General features: G+C 41.6%; 1 protein-coding gene across 1 annotated transcript in view; it reads right to left on the bottom strand.

Moving 5' to 3' along the window:
- Nucleotides 1-17,436, bottom strand: part of LOC306873881 (protein sidekick-1-like) — a gene marked incomplete at its 3' end in the record, with an annotated part of 220,011 nt that overhangs the window by 38,826 nt on the left and 163,749 nt on the right. The window contains exons 22-24 of the mRNA XM_079423407.1: nt 13,739-13,837; nt 12,432-12,623; nt 11,687-11,808 (exon numbers count right to left, since the gene is read on the bottom strand). Of these exons, the coding sequence (XP_079279533.1) occupies nt 11,687-11,808; nt 12,432-12,623; nt 13,739-13,837 (413 nt within the window). The remainder of the gene's footprint in view (nt 1-11,686; nt 11,809-12,431; nt 12,624-13,738; nt 13,838-17,436) is intronic.

The raw sequence follows: 17,436 nt of genomic DNA, 5'->3' as shown, positions 1-17,436 counted from the left end.
GATAGATGCTGTTCTTCTGAGCATTCTCTTCAAAGAAACCTGATAAAATTCTACTCTAGTGTTTTCAACATAAAATGTTTTTTGAGCAGCAAATCAGAATATTATGATTTCTGAAGGATCATGTGACTGGAGAATGATGCTAAAAATTCAACTTTGAAATCACAGGAATAACTTGCATTTTAAAATATTTTCAAATAGAAAACAGTTATTTTAAATGGTAAATATTTCTAAATGTCACCGGTTTTGCTGTATTTTGGATCAAATAAATGAAGGCTTGGTGAGCAGAAGAGAATTCTTTAAAAAACTAAAATCTCACTGTTCAAATACTTTTGACTGGTAGTGTATGTTAGCCTATAGTTTGAAGGTAAAGATATTAATATTAACAAGATGAGTCTGAGATGTTTATTTGACAGTGATTTCACATTTCTTGTTTGTATGAAGGCTAAATACAAATAGCCCCCGGGCATTCTTGGCAGTTTTTAATGAGGCTTTTTTTTTAATAGTGTTCATATCGATATCAAAATTATATTGTATCGACCGAAATTAGGAAATATATGGTGATATAATTTTTGGCCATATCGTCCAGCCCTAATTTTCCACGCTTTTTCGGCGCTATAGAAATGTGATGGCAATTAATTTGCCTACGCTGCCGTCGTGTTCTGCTCGTCGTTTCTGGATGAGTGTAAGGAACAGAGACTGGTGGCAGCGAGTTGTGTTTTCCCCAGAAATGTGATGCTTCTTCCCCTCCATCGTTTCTAATCTCCGTATTATTACAGGTGCGCGTCACGTTGAATGCGTTTACATGCACCCTCTTAATGCGATTATGATAAGATTTTGGCAATATTGTGATTAAACTTTACCTCATGTAAACGCAATACTTCGATCTAAATAATGCAATTAAGCTCATAATCGCAGCAAGAATAATCGTATTAACATATAGGTGGCAAATTCCATCACATTTCTATGGCGCCGAAAAAGCATGGAATACAGCCATACAAAATCATTATGCATTAGACGTAAAAAAAAAATTAAAACAGCGGCCAAACACACCTGCTCTTTCTGAGTCCATCATTTGTGCTGTGCAGTGGGGTATGTGAATAATGGCAGTAAAAAATTAACCACAATTCTTAGCGAATAATAAGAATTTGGAAATTGCATGTAAACGGGAGTGAAGAGCATTGCTCTTGACATGTAAACATCATAACGCGATTAAGTCCTTACTCTGATTATTGGAAATAATCGCATTATTCATGTGCATGTAAACGTAATGTTGCATGTCATTAAGTTAGAAAAAATGGTTGTTTCAAATTTTAATGCATTTTTGTCTACAAATGCCCAATCAAATAAATAGCTAAAAAATAGCATTTTATTTATTATTATTATTTTTTTAATCAAGTGCACTGGAAAGGGAAGTAGCATATTGTAATTTTAATGTATTATTATTATTATTTTAACATTAAAATTACAATAGTAATACATTTCTTCATTGTTTGTCTAAAATTTAGAATGTAATTATAATTATAACAACAACAATAATAATAATGGTTATTTTGCACTTTTAATCAAATTTTTTCTAAGAATGCCGATCAAAAAATGAGCTAAGAAAGTTGTATGCTAACAATGACTAAGGTAGGATGATCACACATCACACTGGAAATGGAAGATAGTAATTTCACTGCATAATTATTATTAATAATAATATATAATATATTAAATAAAATATAATATCAATTATTATTATTATTATTATTATTATAGAGTTCCATAAGAACAATGTTAATGTGGCATTAGTAGAGTGATTTTTTTTTTTTTTTTTTTACTATTTTTAGAGAAAAACTATACAGAAACTATAAAGAATCTTGGGTGAGTTCTCCCTTGTGTCCTCATGATCAACTAAAATAATAAAAAAATAAAGACTATACATCCACATTTTAAAGCAGACATTGTCTCCCCTATAGGGAAAGTTGCATCTTTGTAACGTTTTTCACCCCACAAGGGATTACATCCCTGTATTCAAAAATGCACATACTGTTTAATGCAGCAACAGTAAAAGCAGTATGGTAGTATACTAATTTGAACATATAACCAATGGAGAGATTAAACCGGGCATCAAGATATGTCAAAGCATATAGATCATTTTACCTTTATAATCCAGTTTTGGGTAAAAATGCCCAAACTTTGGGTAGTCAAACTGACATCAACATGACAATCAACAGTCACAAATTAGATGCTAAGATTACAGTTGAGACAGCTAATGCTTCATATTAGATTTCACTTGATGTATCCTGCAAATATGGCAAATCTAGGTCCCCCACACTGTGTATAGTACACATCCTGCATCCCTCATTCCTATTACGGCAGAGTGTCATTCCAAATATACAGAGAGTCAGATTCAGCAGTCAGAGCTGATGATAGAGAAGCTTCTGACTGACAGTGAAAAGCAATAGCAAACCCAACCAAGCTGCCCGCAGTGCAGAATCCCTATCAGGGCTGTTGCCTTTGTTTTCTCTGCTTTGTGTTTTTTGTTTTTCGCTAATCAAAAGCATGATGCTTATATAGATTCTTAACAATGACATGTGAGAGCTGGAAAGGGCTCGTTTTTTTAACCACCTTGATCTTTATAAGACCGTAATGAGGCAATGAGCTAATTAAAAAGTAGATCCACAACATGGAAAAAATTTTAATAATTCTACAAAGAGACACTGGCTAATGAAGCCAGTCATTATCTGCAAACAAAAACTGCTTATCATTTCAAACGTCACAATCAAGTGACTCACGTTTCCTCTAGGACCTCACTGAGAGCTGCTTCCATTTATTCATAGAGCAACCTGTGATTAATTTCATGCGGTTAGCTCTTTCCTATCATTACCATGTATAAACTGTCAAAATACTTAAAAGGGGCCATATTCTACACTTCTAAAGCATTGCAATTTACCAATGAAGTTCACTTATAATGTTAGTCAAGGTTTCTTACACAGAAAACAGTCATCATTTTACATTTTCCAGCCTCTCTCTGACCCTCTGAATGTTTTTGGCTAGTGCACTTTTCAAATTTCCATATGTAAATGACCTTTGGTGTGATTGGCCAACCTCATGGTTCACACTATTATTCATCAGAATGGGCTAGGGAATTTAAAGGAAAAGTTCATACAACAATGTTAATTCTGTCGCTCACCCTCATACTATTCCAAACCTGTATGAATTTCTGTCTTCTGTGTGTCAGGATCTCGGTGGGGCTGCCTTGTTTTGTTGTCCTGGAGCACGTGGTCTTTGTTTTGACAGCTTGCCATGTGCTCCGCTGTCACGTTGTGTCGACTCCGCCCCTCTTGTTATCCTGTTTGCTAATTCTCTCTACTCACCTGCACTCTATCTTGTCCTCATTATCTCCCCTTTATCTTGCCCTCGTGTCTGTCGTTCTGTGTCAGTCCGTATGCGTGATTCCGAACGAATGTTTTTCTCGCTGCTGGTTGTGTATGCTGACCCAATATCGTTTTTGTTTATTTTTCTAGTCCTGTCGGTCTGGCGCTCCTGTTTTTTGCATCCTTCACTTTGTGTACTCGCCTGCATCTCTAGGACTCTGGTTGGCTCTCTGCCTTGGATGTTTTCTGCCCGAATGCCCGCCTCGTCACAGTAATTCCTCCCGATTCCTCCCGGTTCGCGCCCGGCGCTTACTCTGGATTTCAGCGGCGGCTGGCTGTTGCAGTCTCGCCGTCACTTTGCCCCGCTGCCTCGGCTGAAGCTGGATTGATCTTCACGTTGTGCTAACGGACTGTTTGCTGGCGGAGGACGCCGTCCGGCTGACTTTTGGACTGAGCTCTTTTCTGTTTTTTGTTTTGTTGTTTTTTGTTTTTTTTGGCAAATAAATATTTGGATTTATTCACCGGCTATTGGATCCCGTTCTCGTTCCTGACAGTACGGACTGACCAATATGGATCCAGCGGGTGAGGAGTTTGTTCGATCAGCCATTGCTCATCAAGGAGCTCTCCTCGGCCACCAAGTCAGCCAACTCTCGTCCACAGCTCAGGAGGTCGAAACCCTCACAGTCCAGGTGGCGGAATTAAGCGGCCGCCTCCGTGAACTCCAACTAAACGTTCAGTCGTCCTCCGCTTCATCGGCCCCTTTAACTCTTTCTCACCGCGAGCCCGAGCCACACGCCAACAACCCGCCCTTATATGACGGAGATCCAAATTCATGTCGGGCGTTTTTATCTCAATGTTCACTGGTTTTTGCGCTGCAACCCCGGCGATATGCTACAGAACGGTTAAGAGTTGCTTACGTCATTACTCTGCTGACGGGTAGGGCTCGCGAGTGGGGGACTTCCGTATGGGACGCAGGAGCTTTTTTCTGCAATGATTTTGAGGATTTTCGCGGTGAGATGACAAGGCTTTTTGACCGTTCTGTAAGAGGAGATGAGGCTGCATCCAAACTAGTACGGCTCCGTCAAGGAGGCCGTTCCGTTACTGAGTATGCCATCCAATTTAAAACGCTAGCTGCTTCCTGCGATTGGAATGAGGGGGCGCTGCGAGCTACGTTTCGGGAGGGGCTTAACTACGAGATCCAGGATGAAATAGCCACCCACGAGCAACCACAGGACTTAGAGGGCTTTATCAATTTGGCCATTCGGGTCGAAAGTCGTCTGCGCCTGCGACAGCGTCGCTTGGCTCCCCGCTTGTCCTGGGGGCTGGAGGAGACCCAGCCTTTCAAGGGCCACCCACCACCTCAGTCACCCCAGCCTGATCCTGAGCCCATGCAGTTGGGGGGTCTTCGATTGTCTGCCCGAGAGAGACAACAAAGGCTGGTTCAGGGTCTTTGCCTCTACTGCGGGAAGCCGGGTCACTTTGCTATATCTTGCCCTTTAAAAGCCAAGGCCCACTAGTTAACCGGGGAGTCCTGGTGGGCGCTTCTCCTCTAATCCTCCCTCAATCTCGCACCCAGCTCTCTGCCACCATCACCTATCTGAACTCCACCCACTCCTGCAAGGCTCTTATTGATTCAGGCGCTGAAGCCAGCTTTCTGGACTGTAGCACGGCTAAGAGCTGGGGCATTCCTGCCATTCCCCTTTCCTCACCTGTCACTGTCTGGGGCCTCTCTGGCCAGCCTATAGCCACGATCACCCACACCACCCCCCGTGTAAGTCTTGTTGTGTCGGGCAATCACCACGAGTCGGTTGTGCTGTTCCTCATGGAGTCCCCTAATGCTAGTCTGGTTCTGGGGCATCCTTGGTTGGTTCAGCACAACCCTCAGGTGGATTGGTCCCGTAGTCAGATTATGTCTTGGAGTCAGTCTTGTCATGCTTGCTGTCTAGGTGTTGCCTCTCCTCCTGTGTCTGTGTGTCCTGTGTTGCAGGTTGAAGCGGCTGACCTCACCGGGGTTCCGGAGGAGTACCTTGATCTGCGGCTGGTTTTCAGCAGGTCCCGAGCCACCTCGCTTCCTCCCCACCGGCCATTCGACTGTGCCATCGATCTCCTTCCTGGCACTTCCCCGCCCCGGGGCCGTCTCTTTTCCCTGTCTGGTCCTGAACGAGAGGCTATGGACAAATACATTCAGGAATCTGTAAAGGCCGGACTCATTCGCCACTCGTCTTCCCCTGCGGGCGCTGGGTTCTTCTTCGTCAAGAAGAAGGACGGCTCTCTGCGTCCTTGCATTGATTACCGGGGGCTGAATGACATTACCGTAAAGAACAGGTACCCCTTGCCTTTAATGTCGTCAGCCTTTGAACTCTTGCAGGGAGCCAAGGTCTTCACTAAGTTAGACCTCCGCAACGCCTATCATCTTGTCCGCATTCGCGAGGGCGATGAGTGGAAGACAGCCTTCAATACCCCCACGGGACACTATGAATACCTGGTCCTTCCGTTCGGGCTCACTAATGCCCCTGCTGTCTTCCAGGACATGGTCAATAGCGTGCTGGGAGACATGATTAACCGGTTTGTCTTTGTGTACCTCGATGATATTCTCATCTTTTCCCCTTCCCTTCAGGTACACACTCAGCACGTGCGCCAAGTCCTCCAACGGTTGCTGGAGAACCAGCTGTTTGTCAAGGCGGAGAAGTGCGAGTTCCATGCCAAGTCAGTTTCTTTCCTGGGCTTTATTGTATCAGCTGGGGAGATAAAGCCGGATCCGGCCAAGGTCGAGGCTGTCGCCAAGTGGCCTGTTCCCGACACTAGGAAGGCTCTGCAGCGGTTCTTGGGGTTTGCCAACTTCTACCGGCGATTCATCAGGAACTTTGGCCAGGTAGCTGCACCCTTAACGGCACTCACCTCCATTAAGGTACCGTTCACCTGGAGTGCTCAGGCTCAGGAGGCCTTTGATAATTTAAAGTCCCGGTTTATCTCTGCTCCTGTTCTCTCCACTCCAGATCCCGAACGGCAATTTATCGTTGAGGTGGACGCCTCTGATGTCGGGGTAGGCGCAGTCTTGTCCCAGCGTTCTCCTAGTGATGGGAAGGTGCACCCCTGTGCATATTTCTCCCATCGTCTCAGCCCGGTTGAGCGTAATTACGACATTGGCAACCGGGAGCTGCTGGCGGTTAGGTTGGCCTTGGGTGAGTGGCGTCACTGGTTGGAGGGGTCGGCGCAACCCTTCTTGGTCTGGACGGATCATAAGAACTTAGAGTATATCCGTTCGGCCAAGAGGCTGAGCCCGCGCCAGGCTCGCTGGGCACTCTTCTTTGACCGATTTAACTTCACCCTTTCGTACCGGCCCGGGTCCAAAAACGTTAAGCCCGATACTCTATCCCGCCAGTTCGAGCGCCCGGGAGAGGAGGCCCCGGCCTATGCCATACTCTCGGAAGGAGTAGTGGTTGGGGCTCTCTCCTGGGACGTCGAGCGGAGGGTGGAGGAGGCCGGACGAGGGGTGGAAGTTCCAGTGGAGTGTCCTGCGAGTCGGTTGTTCGTGCCGGAGGCGCTGCGCCCTGAGGTCCTTCAGTGGGGTCATGAGTCTAGGGTTTCCTGCCATCCAGGAGTCAGGAGGTCGCTGGCTGCCATCCGCCAGCGATTCTGGTGGCCCTCCATCGGCCAGGACGTCAGGCAGTTCGTATTGGCTTGCTCAGTTTGTGCCCAGAACAAGGTCTCTAACCGGCCCTCCGTTGGTCTGCTCCAGCCCCTGCCCATCCCCTCTCGTCCCTGGTCACACATAGCCTTAGATTTTGTCTCTGGCTTACCCCCTTCGAGAGGTTACACCGTGATTCTCACGGTGGTGGATCGCTTCTCTAAAGCGGTTCATTTCGTGCCCCTCCCCAAACTCCCCTCTGCCAAGGAGACGTCCCAACTGGTCATTGACCACGTCTTCCGGATCCATGGTCTTCCGGTTGATGTTGTCTCTGATAGGGGTCCCCAGTTTGTCTCCCGTTTTTGGCAGGAGTTCTGTAGACAGATCGGGGCCTCTACGAGTCTGTCGTCAGGTTTTCATCCCCAGTCCAACGGTCAGTGTGAGCGAGCCAATCAGGATCTCGAACGGGCTCTCCGCTGCCTGGCGTCCCGCAATCCTGCCTCCTGGAGTCAACAGCTCACTTGGGTTGAGTATTCCCACAATACTCTCCCTGTAGCCTCCACAGGTATGTCCCCGTTTGAATGTTCTGTTGGCTATCAACCTCCCTTGTTTCCCTCTCAGGAACCCGAGGCTGCGGTACCGTCTGCCCTAGCCTTTGTCCAAAGATGTCGTAGTGTCTGGAGAAAGGCTAGGAAGGCCTTGGTCCAGGCCTCCAGACGGACCAAAGCAGCAGCTGACCGTCACCGGATTCCAGCACCCCGCTATGTCTGTGGTCAGAAGGTATGGCTGTCTACCAAGGACCTGCCTCTCAAGGCGGTCTCTCGCAAGTTAGCGCCTAGGTTCATTGGTCCATACCAGATCAACAAGGTCATTAATCCGGTTGCGGTGCGGCTCAAGTTACCTCCTTCTCTTGGTCGGGTAAACCCTGTTTTTCATGTATCCAGGGTTAAGCCTGTTTTCAGATCTGCTCTCAATGCCAACATTTCATCCCCTGCCCCCCCTCCCCCTCGTCTAGTGGATGGTTCTCCTGTCTATTCTGTTAGGAGATTACTAGATGTTCGTCGTCGTGGCAGGGGTTTTCAATACCTGGTGGACTGGGAGGGTTACGGTCCAGAGGAGAGGAGTTGGGTCCCGGCTCGGGACGTTCTGGATCGGTCGTTGATCGAGGACCTCTTCCGGAGACAAGGTAAACCCCCCACTTAGGTCGCCTGGTGGCGTCCCGTGGGGGGAGGGGTACTGTCAGGATCTCGGTGGGGCTGCCTTGTTTTGTTGTCCTGGAGCACGTGGTCTTTGTTTTGACAGCTTGCCATGTGCTCCGCTGTCACGTTGTGTCGACTCCGCCCCTCTTGTTATCCTGTTTGCTAATTCTCTCTACTCACCTGCACTCTATCTTGTCCTCATTATCTCCCCTTTATCTTGCCCTCGTGTCTGTCGTTCTGTGTCAGTCCGTATGCGTGATTCCGAACGAATGTTTTTCTCGCTGCTGGTTGTGTATGCTGACCCAATATCGTTTTTGTTTATTTTTCTAGTCCTGTCGGTCTGGCGCTCCTGTTTTTTGCATCCTTCACTTTGTGTACTCGCCTGCATCTCTAGGACTCTGGTTGGCTCTCTGCCTTGGATGTTTTCTGCCCGAATGCCCGCCTCGTCACAGTAATTCCTCCCGATTCCTCCCGGTTCGCGCCCGGCGCTTACTCTGGATTTCAGCGGCGGCTGGCTGTTGCAGTCTCGCCGTCACTTTGCCCCGCTGCCTCGGCTGAAGCTGGATTGATCTTCACGTTGTGCTAACGGACTGTTTGCTGGCGGAGGACGCCGTCCGGCTGACTTTTGGACTGAGCTCTTTTCTGTTTTTTGTTTTGTTGTTTTTTTGTTTTTTTTGGCAAATAAATATTTGGATTTATTCACCGGCTATTGGATCCCGTTCTCGTTCCTGACACTGTGGAACACAATAGTAGATATTTCAAAGAAGGTTTCTGTCCATATACAGTATATGGAAATCAGAATGAGATTTTATATGCAAGGAATTTGTTTTGGTGGCAGAAGTTTCAATGTATGGAAAGACAAAAATGTCTTTCTATAATAAAAAAAAATACAAAAAATAGGTAACTGTGACTTCTTATCTCACTGTTTTACTTTATTTCTTGCAATTCTGAGTTTATATCTCACAATCTACACTTTCTTTCACAATTCTGAAAAAAGTCACAATTATGAGACAACAATTCTGTGAAGTTAGAAATGAAAAATTCACATTTGCAAGGAAAAAAAACACAATTGTGAAATAAGATTTTGTAATTACCTTTTTTTAATTAATCAGTGGCAGAAATTGAAAACTGAATTGCTAAATGTAAAGTCATAATTCAGAAAAAAAGTCTGAATTTTGAGTTTATATCTCACAATTCTTATTTTTTATCCAGAATTTCAAGAAACAATGTCCATACTGTAAAATATAAATTCCGATAATTCAGATTAAAAAGTTTAAATGATCTTTTTTATTCTTATTTTATTTTCATTTATTAGCATTTTAAGACTGAACAGGTGTTTGTATAAAAATGCTGGTGGTCATATGTTATTGAGCTCCTGTTGGTGACATTGTTTTTGGAGCTTAATATCCATAAATAATCTGGTTGGGCTGGGGAGAGAGGAAGAAAAATGCATTTTTCCATGATATGTCCCTTTCAATATTACAAACCATATTTTGAAAGAACTAGTACTTGGTTTCCATGTAAACACTGCATCCACACAGCATGTTTTGTGGAGCACTGTTCGAGCACAGGAAAGGTGAAAAGATTACAAAGTGAGTTGGAATCGGCAACTGACCTGGTCCAGGATACAGCTATGAAAAAGTCAGCTGTAAAAAAACACCCCAACACAAGCTGATTTCTAACCCATAGACTTAAGACCCCATTAGTGCCACCTCAGTACCTCTAATCTTCTTCTCTCATCCCTCCCTCTGACTCCCTCCTTCCTGCTCTCCCTCGATTAAACAGTATTAAAGACAGGAGCGAAGAAAACGAAGGGGAAAAGAGAGGGATCTCATTAAGAGGAGTTTTTCTCTTCACGCTGCACAGCGCTGGACGCCATCCAAGAGGGGCTTAACACATATGCGCGCACATACAAACACACACCACACCTAAAGGGCTGTGAGACATGGTGCATGACATCTCCTTAGCCTCCTCGTACTATGTCAAATACAGAGTGTGAGCTTGCATGTGTGTTTGTGTGTGTGTGTGCGTTTTCTCCAGGGGAAGATGTTTTAGTGCAAGAGCAAGCCTGTTTTTCCCTGGAGATGAAGTACCTGCCAGACAACAGCATCTTCACTGGAGCACAGCCTGCCAGACAAGGGCATAACACACACCCACAAATACACAAATACTTACACACACACATATATACTTATGAGCACATACACTGAAAAGTCATATTCCATAGAGCAGTCTTGGCAGAGAGAAAATTGCAGTTTGTGGAAAAGTTAACAATTCGGCAGAAGGAAATTGCCATTCGTCACAAAGTTACATATTTTGCTGAGAGAAAACAACAATTCGTGGAAAAGGTAAGTTTTTTTTTTTTTTTTTTAAGAGAAAGGTGCCCTTCAAGGCAATATAAATAATTTTGTAGAGAAAAAAATTGCCATTTGTGGTAGATTTAACCATTCGACTGGCAGATCATTGACATTTGTGGCAAAATGAAACTACATATTTATCTTTATCCTTAAATTTAAATTTATACTTAAATTTGCTAAAAATTGCCATTTGTGGCAAAATTTAACCATTTGACTGGCAGATCATTGACATTTGTGGCAAAGTGAATCTACATATTTAACTTTACATACAAACCCGATTCCAAAAAAGTTGGGACACTGTACAAACTACGAATAAAAAAGGAATGCAATAATTTACAAATCTCATAAACTTATATTTTATTCACAATAGAATATAGATAACATATCAAATGTTGAAAGTCAGACATTTTGAAATGTCATGCCAAATATTGGCTCATTTTGGATTTCATGAGAGCTACACATTCCAAAAAAGTTGGGACAGGTAGCAATAAGAGGCCGGAAAAGTTAAATGTACATATAAGGAACAGCTGGAGAACTTTTGACAAAGTTAAGCATTTTTCATAGAGAAAACAACCATTCATGAAATGGTTAATTATTTTCAGAGAGGGGCAGACAGGATATTGACATTTGTGGCAGTTAATCATTTAGGACAGAGAAAGTAGATGTAAGTGACCATGTTAACCATTTTGGAAAGCGAAAAACTATACCATTTGTGAAAAAGGTAAACATGTTCTGAGAGAAAATCACAATTTGTGGAAAAGCTAACAATTTGGCAGCCAAAATAGTAACATTCATGGCAAAGTTAGCCATTTTGCATAGAGAAAAGTATCATTTGTGGAAAAGTTAACCATTTTGGAGAAAGAAAATTGCTACAAGTGACAAAGTTAAAGTTTTCATGAAAATAAAAGCGCAATTTGTGGCAAAGTAAACCACTTTGTCCAGAGCAAGTTAACATTAGGCAGACAGAATATTAATATCTGTGGCAAAGTTAACCATTTTGTCAAGAGCAAATGGCTACTGATGGCAAAATTACTATTTTGTTAACCTTTTAGCCATTGTGGTAAAGCTTGGAACTTGCCAAAAACGATTTGGCAATGCAAGCTTTGCTAAATTTTACACACACTCACACACACGCCTACACACCTGTCCTTCTACGATCCATTTGGAGATGGCGGTTTTGCCGTCACTGCCGGGGTGGAACTTTATGGAGGCAGAGCGGGGACTGATGTTGGAGATGACCAGATTGGAGGGTGCACCAGGAAGCTCTGTTCAGCAACACAACAAAACATATTTATGTAACTCACAAACTGCTCTAATTGAAACATTTCCTGCATTTTGTGTTCTGCTCTCTGTCTGTTTTCTCCATCCTGTGTCTTCATTATCCTTCAAAGAAAACTCCTGTAAATGGGCCCATAACTCACTTCAGAGTCAATTAGGTTTTGTGTACAGCAGTGCACATTGTGTTTGGGTATATGATTAATTGGTAATTAAATGGATTGATAATGATATTTGGGTGGTTCACGGTGGCTCATTCAACAGTAGATAAAGCTCGTTCTCTCCTGACTCTATAGCATATCAGTGGGAGATAATGAGTGTAGCTTGGCTTTTGGTCATCATCATTTATTTCATGCTCTCTCTAACACACGCGCACACACACAGCAGCCCCAAGAGCTTCATACTGACTCCGTGTGATGTATTACAGTCTTACTGACTGTGTCTCGGATTGCTGGTCTATGTGAAATATGCTCCCCACTGCGGCATCCTGTTTCATGTGCTGAATTTCCTTTCGAGTTTGAACACAGTGACTATCACCGATCCCCAAGGGAGAATTTGATGCATTAAAGTGATGCTAGCATTGAAGTGTGTATTTGTTTGAGAGTGTGGAGACCTGGCGGCAGTCCTGTCGAGATGGTCGACGAGGTGGCAGCACCGGTGCCGGCCTGTGTCACCGCAGCCACCTGCAGAGTGTATGTGGTGAGCGAAGTGAGCCCAGTCACTTTGTACGTCAGCGTAGAATTGGACAGAGTCTGAGATACAAGGGTTTCGTTCTGACCGGCCTCCTCCCAACGCAAGACGTAACCTATAGAGAGGTGGAAATGAGATGAGAAGAAAGAGAATATTAAGCTTTGTTCCACAAGTTGAAGCGCCTCACTGCTTTTTGCCTATATAAGCAGTAACCGTCTCTTATAAGTGGCTGAATTGAAACTCTCTTTATGGTTCCTTGCATGCATTTGAAGAATGAAATTACACGGAAGATGCAGAGAGAATCAACTACCGTAGCTCAGAGTTAATCACTACAGAGCGGTGTTAGGGAGCAACTGAATCAGAGCAGCAAAGCTACTAACTTAACTACACTTCCTAGTCACATGACAGGGTAATAATTTAATATAGGGAGAAATTCCCACTATTAACTAGTTACTTATTAGCATGACTATTATTAACATATTGGCTGTTAATTAGTACTTATAAAGCACATATTCTGCATGACCATATTCTACATCCCTAATCCTACCCAATACTAAAACTTAACAACTACCTTACTAACTTTTAATAAGCAGCAAATTAGAGTTTATTGAGACAAAAGTTGTAGTTAATGGTTTGACCCATGACAGCAATTCAGCAGTTTTCATAATCATGTAATCAGAAGCAACCAAACATTACTTTTTAAGCAAACCTTTATACACTTACTTTATTTGTGCAATAATAATGTACTTAGAAATAAATTATGTTGTTTTTGTCTTAAGGTGTTTAATAGCATTCTATGGAAATGAGATTTTACACAAATGATGTTTCAAACTATTTTCACACTTAATTTGACAAAATAACAATTTGATTGTAAATGACACAATAAAAACATTATATTCACAAGTGATACTTACCTTGATTTTTCATACGTCAACCATTTTCGCAGAAAAAATGCTTTAAATGTTTAAAACTGACATGTTTTAGACTTTTAATAGTGGAAATCTGGGTCTTGGACAAGGGTACAATACTTAAATCATTACATAAAAAGGCATATGGAAACTTCTCCAAGTTTTAATGTGATCTTTATAAAACAAAACAATGACAGCTGAATCTGCTAGTTTGAACAAAAGTCAATCCCTGGGACACCTTCACATGCAGCGCTGGAAAGATTAGTGAGAGTTCCTGTGGCGGTTGAGCTGAAGCTGTGATTGGATAATTGAGCCTGTTCACCTGTGATAATGCCGTTCTTGTCTTCCGGATCCTGCCAGCTGATCCTCAGAGATGTGTCCAAGATCTCAGTGAAGCTCAGTGGAGTCACTGGGCCCGGTTCTACAACACATATACATGAATTTACTGCACTCAGCAATGTTACTGCAGCTTTCTCTGGAAAAAGTAAATATAACATAACATAAAACATAACATAATTTAATTTAATTAATATAACTATGCTTTGATGCAAAGACTTTATGCTTAAGACTCTTAAGAAGATCTCAAATATGTTTTATGGATGCTAGTACATTTTTGAGTACCTAAGAATACAAAGCGTGCATTTTTATTATAAGTAGAAGGTCAACTACAGAAACAGATACAGAGACTGAATTCTTTAAACACCAGCTTCATGATTTTATTATCTGAGGGGATATAAACCCGTGAATACACAGCAGTTTTGTTGATGCTCTTACCACAAGCATGTGTGTGTGTGTATGCGTGAGTGGAACAAAGCTTGTTATTTACTGGGCAGCACTTTATGGAAGCTTTCAAACCCGCTCATGGTAAAGGATTACCTCGCACCCTCAGTCCACAAGATCATAATACTCCCAACAAAGAGCTTGCTGCTGTGGAACCGTTGAATCACAAATGCAAATAGTCAAAAGCAAATGATGTGTTTATTGGCAATTACCCTCACGAGTTAGCAGTCATTTAGTAGTTAATCAATCATGCATACACACACCGCAAGACAATGCATCTGACAGGCGAACATGACAGTTGCCTGAAAAGCGCAGTGGTTAATGTGTGCGGATAAAGCTTCAATCTCATTAGATCTAACATGCGCATTGCAAACCCTCATGCCCCGGACTATCAAGCAGACCTTATCAGTGCGAGTCGTCACGCTAGACTGACAGGTTAATCAATCACGTGCTTATGAGACAACTCATTGCACTGCAGTTCAATTAATTTTCAATTCAATTTTTTCACCCGCTTGTTCTGACCAAGAGGTCAAGGTTTAGCTGGTTAGCATGGTCACTGCTGGTAGACACCTTAAATACACCATAATTATTCTTTTTTTTTTCTATAAATAGATTTTTAATATATTTAAAAATTATTTTGTTATTGCCAACTTAAAATCTATTAGAAATATTTTGTCATTTTAAATAAAGTTCAATAAAATATAACATTTAGAATAAAACTTAAAAATAAAACTTAAAATTAAATAAAAACGGAATAAAAATAGCTTTATGTTATTGAAATGAAATGTTTTATGTAAAAACAAAATAAATAAATTAAGTTAAAAATAGAAATATATAAAGTAATAAAAGTGACAAAAGCTTATAACTAACAAAATAACTAACACTCAAATTCAAATGAAAACTGAAAATATAAAAAAGATAATATCAATATTAATAAAAAAATTTAAAATAAATGAATACCATAAGAGAGTGTGTGTGTATATATATTACATAATAAAGAAAATAGCAAAACGATTTATTGCAAGCAACTATACTACCATTCAAATGTTTTAGAAAATTCAGGAATATTTGCATAATAATTGCATTTTTAAAACATATTCAAAAAATAAACTGCTAAACTGTACAAATATTTCACATTTTTATTTTATTTATCTTTTATTTTATTTTTATTTTTTGCTGTATTTTGGATCAAATAAATGCAGCCTTGGTCAGCAAGAGACTTCCAGTATTTAAAATGAACTGAAACACACTTATCCACAAAAGGATATTTGTTTCGGACTCAAGGTGCGTTTACATTGAAAATATGTTGGATTCATAAACAATACATACAAAACTACATAATAATATTCCCTACAAACACAAGTTCCTATACATTACCAATCCTTGCTTTAATTAGGTAATTCATAATAATAATAATATTACTCATAATCATTTCATTATAGATGTTTTACCAGTTGCCAATTACTTCTGGAGGTGAAAAAGACTATCTAAAGGATCTATCAAAAATGGCACATTTGATGTTTATTTGCTGTACACTAATGCTAATGGTTAGTTTTTGGCAGGTATTTCTGAGATTAATAACGTTTATACACTGTGTTTCCATTCCATTCTTTGGAAAATTAAACCTTAAAGGTATGAAACAACCAGGGATCTGCAATCAAAAGATCCAGTTAAATGACCAAACAAAGCGAATTTCCCACATATTGCTTGCACGCGCACAGTCTTTTTGGAACAAATAAAAGGCTGAGAGATAAGCGTACGCATACGTGCACAACGGTTTTTCGTGTCTAACCTGTTTGTGTGATTGAGCTATTCATGGGAAACAAGCTCCTGTGGCTCAACATGGCAGAGAAGACCACATGCTGTTATCATCTGATGAAAATTACATTGTCTGTTAACAGCTGCATGCGTATTCGCACACATATCCAAGTGCACGCTCACACGGTGGGACAATCAATAGCGAGCACATGTGCACTGACTAACAAGAGTGATCCTGCTTCAATAATTGCAGGTTAGTCAAGGCTGATTCTCTGTGCCTGCGGCGTGACATGAAAACAGCGCTTGGGTGGCCAATATATATTCAGCAAAAAGACTAATCAATGGTGATGTAAAAAGCACAATTACGTGGCAAATTGCGGCATGCATAGTGTAAGGGCCAAATTTCTCCTCCGTATCGATTCTGGTGGCTAGAATGTCAAACAAACAGGCTTGTTTTTGCCGAGAGATCTCTTTCGCATAGCCTGCTGGACAGTTTTCAAGTAAAGAGCATACTGTTAGTCAATTGTCTCCAATTAAATACAGACAGACTGTCTGTAAGAGTGTGTGGGTATCTGCAAGAGTGTGAAATATGATTTTACATGTCAGTAGTGCAAGCAAAACATTATATCCCAGAGGACGCATTTATTGCTTAGAGGTTGCTCTTTCATTGCTCAGGAGACTTAATGGATCTCACATATATTCCTTGAAGATCTTTTCCTTGAAGTATTTCCTGTCTCTGCTGTGTGATGCAACAGCAACCTGCAACAGGTCCAATCTTAATCCGATTTTAATCAAATTAATCTTAGTTATAACTACACATTTTTTATTACCTGTGGTTCGCATGACGTAAGGTCTTTGTTATTGTTACGAATTGTGGCATTATTGAGTTTTTTTGACAAGTTTGTGCACCACTCAACCTCAGAGTTTCAGTTGGGCTTCAATATACTCCATCTGAGCTTGAACATCTACCTCCTTACATTTTTTGGGTACATCATGGTAAGACATCATGCCTCCCAAACAATCTAAAACTTCACCTCCTGAGGATGACTCATTTGTTACAATGAGTACATTTACTCAGTTAATGGAACAGCAGAGATAGTTTTACCGAGAGATGCTTCATCAACAACAGGACAACTTCAAGATAGCTGATAGTGGATAGAACAAACAAAAGACTGGATGGAGTGATCAGAGATATTCAAGAGTTTAAGGCCAGTCTAGAATTCACACAAAATAAAGTGGACGGATTGATGACTGGATACAAGGATGTTGAGGTAAAGATAAGGCAGTTTGAAAAGAATGCTATCAAAACAAAGGAGGAATTGGACGGATTCCGTGTCAAACTGGATTATGTTGAAAATCAGATGAGAAGGACAAATATTATTGTGGATGGGATCGCTCATGAAAAAGACAAAAACTGGATGAAATCCGAAGTAAAAGTTCGGGAAATTCTCTTAAGTAAATTGAGACTAGATGACTCAGAAA

Source organism: Barbus barbus (genome assembly GCF_936440315.1).
Source record: "Barbus barbus genome assembly, chromosome: 8".
Classification (NCBI taxonomy): domain Eukaryota; kingdom Metazoa; phylum Chordata; class Actinopteri; order Cypriniformes; family Cyprinidae; genus Barbus; species Barbus barbus.
This window is presented reverse-complemented; position numbering and strand designations above follow the sequence as displayed.